The sequence below is a fragment of the Stegastes partitus genome, unplaced genomic scaffold (genome assembly GCF_000690725.1).
Source record: "Stegastes partitus isolate 25-593 unplaced genomic scaffold, Stegastes_partitus-1.0.2 Scaffold19, whole genome shotgun sequence".
Lineage (NCBI taxonomy): Eukaryota > Metazoa > Chordata > Actinopteri > Pomacentridae > Stegastes > Stegastes partitus.
Genome location: NW_007577750.1, coordinates 1,094,627 through 1,097,126, shown reverse-complemented (window position 1 = coordinate 1,097,126; position 2,500 = coordinate 1,094,627). Strand labels below are relative to the sequence as shown.

General features: G+C 43.4%; 1 protein-coding gene across 2 annotated transcripts in view; it reads left to right on the top strand.

Moving 5' to 3' along the window:
* Window positions 1-2,500, top strand: part of cbfa2t3 (CBFA2/RUNX1 partner transcriptional co-repressor 3) — a 46,448-nt gene that overhangs the window by 27,402 nt on the left and 16,546 nt on the right. For both annotated transcript variants that reach the window (XM_008292905.1, XM_008292894.1), the window contains exon 2: window positions 342-497. In XM_008292905.1, the coding sequence (XP_008291127.1) occupies window positions 342-497 (156 nt within the window). The remainder of the gene's footprint in view (window positions 1-341; window positions 498-2,500) is intronic.

Genomic DNA, 2,500 nt, shown 5'->3' with positions numbered 1-2,500 from the left:
AGAGGGAGAAGGGAGAAGAGAAGGGGGGGATCTCAGTCAGCAGCAGCTGAGCGAGTGAACAGGTGCTACTGTATGTCTCCCAGGCCCATGAATCTCCAACAAGAAAGACAATACAAGTTTGGATTCATTTCCACTCCCTGCATTGATTTGTTTTGGTTCTTTATATGGGGCTTTTGGTTTAAGGAAACAAACGATGGCTCCCAGGTGAAAATGTCAGCGCTCTCCTCCTTAACCAGCTGTCTCCACTTTAAAAGTGTGATTTTTTTATTACTTTTTTTAAGTCGGAGAACCATCTTGATACCTGTCTCTATTTCTGTCTGTTCCACCTTTTCAAATCACAGGTAGCAGAGTGCAGAAGGTTGGAACAATGCCAGATTCACCTGCGGATGTGAAAACCCAGCCCAGGTCCACCCCACCCACTATGCCTCCTCCACCCCCGGCTGTCAGCCAAGCAACCAATCGCAATGCTTCATTCACCCCTACCACCAGTAAATCAAGTAAGGATCTTTTCTGTTTCTAAAAAGGAAATGATGTCTCCTTAAGTCAACTCCGACCTGTGATCTATATATGTAATACTACTGTCTGTGAGATACATGCTTTCCTTGGCTTCAAGATGACGGTTTTGCGCTGAAGTGTCGTGTCAGCAGGAGGTTAACCTGGCAGGTGTGAGAAAAACAATCAGCTCATAGGCGTACAGCATCATGACCCATGGATAGAACCACTCTAAGTGTTGAGTTTGAAGAAAGCTTCAGAGAAGATAACAAATACTGTGTGAGTTGGTATTGATTGAGTTGCAAATAATCCTTCTCGACAGAGCCCAGATTTAGTCATTTGTGTCAAGTGCGATTTTGGCATCCAGGTGAAACTCTACTTAACTGGAGCAACTAGTGGCATTAAGATACATATCATATAGTGTGATAGTTGCCATTGGACCATTGTTGTGTGTCAATGCCTGTCTCCCCTGTCAATTTTCAAATGTCGACAGCAAAATAAAAGCTGTGGTCTTAGAGAGAGGAGGTGACTACTTTTTTAAATTGAGTGGGAATGTTAAAGTCCAGGTTACATCCAGCTCTTATTGCAACTGTATGTTAGTAAAATTTTCTCTCTGTGTGTTAAGGACTGAATTAATTCTTACAAATAATGCATTTCTGCAACATCTCAGAATCCATCTACAACTGGCTATGCAGCCATTTGTTCCTTAGGTCAACTGTCACTTTATATGCCTGTGCAAAGGGAGGGAAATTCCAAATATGCGTTTCTTCCCTGTTCGGGTGAACAAGTGTTGAAGTCACTTGTGTGTCAGGTGTGTCCCCCCTGCAGGCATCTATGTGTGTGTCTTTGTGATGTGCGTAATGCCCTTGCTGGTGGAACAAGTGTCTTGAAGTGCATGTATGTAAGTGTGGATCGGGTGCTGTGAATGGCAAATGCGTGCGTGTGCGTGTGTGTGTGTGTGTGTTGTTTACCAGATGGTCAGGCGGCGGCCCGTACAGGGGACATCAGCCAGGATGGCGTTGCAGTGTGTAGACTACTTTCTTCCCTATATAGCAATGACAGGCCATGTTGTTTCACCTGTTGTGGCGGGCGGTCAGCAGTGTAGCTCTCTCCTTGCACCTCTCCCTCTCTCTAAAACCAGAACACAAGTGCTGCCTGTTGGGATCACATGGGTTAGTCCATATGTGTTCAGGCCTTCGATCCATGGATTAGAGCAACAAGCGTGCCTGAGAGGAGCAACCATAGGAACTGGACTAGTGAACAACTGAACTGCATAGAAACTCTGCTTTATTCAAGTATGAGGACAAGGTATAGCGTAACAGTCAACAGTCACTTACCATATCAGGCTGTAAATACATTTTAAAAAGATTAAGTTGCTGCACTGGTAATGAAATTATATTTTAAATCCTGAGTGTAAGTGCTTGCATATGCTGTTACTCATGGAACAAGTTATAAAGAAATTTGATTCCAGGTATATGCAAAGAGAGAAAATCATGTTGCATTTTGTCATCATGTTATTCCAGCACACATATAATGCATGCAAACAAACACATACAAACATACATGTACAGTATATGTTTATGTATATACTGTATGAATATATAGCGAGAAGCAGGACTGATTGAAGAAGAGCATTTTAGGGGAAAGCGTGTGTGTGACCTCCTGTGTATTACTGAGTTTGTTTGTGCCTGCTTTAAGAAGAATATGTGTGTGATTATATATGTGTATGGATGCTGTGTCTATTCTGAACCCTAAAACTGCAAATCTACTTTCAGCTGGTGGACATGTGCAGGGCCCGATTTAGCAACACACCTGCTACTGGAATAAAAGTAACACAGGCCACAGGACTATTTTTGGCACCTCTTTAACAAGTTCCTCTTATAGTTGTGTCCTAGTGAGTGAGTGAGTGAGTGAGTGAGTGAGGAGCAGGGTGGAATAGACTGATACACGGGGAGATGGAGGGGTTGGGGGGTCAAATTGTACCACTTGTGAGACAGCTGAAGTTACC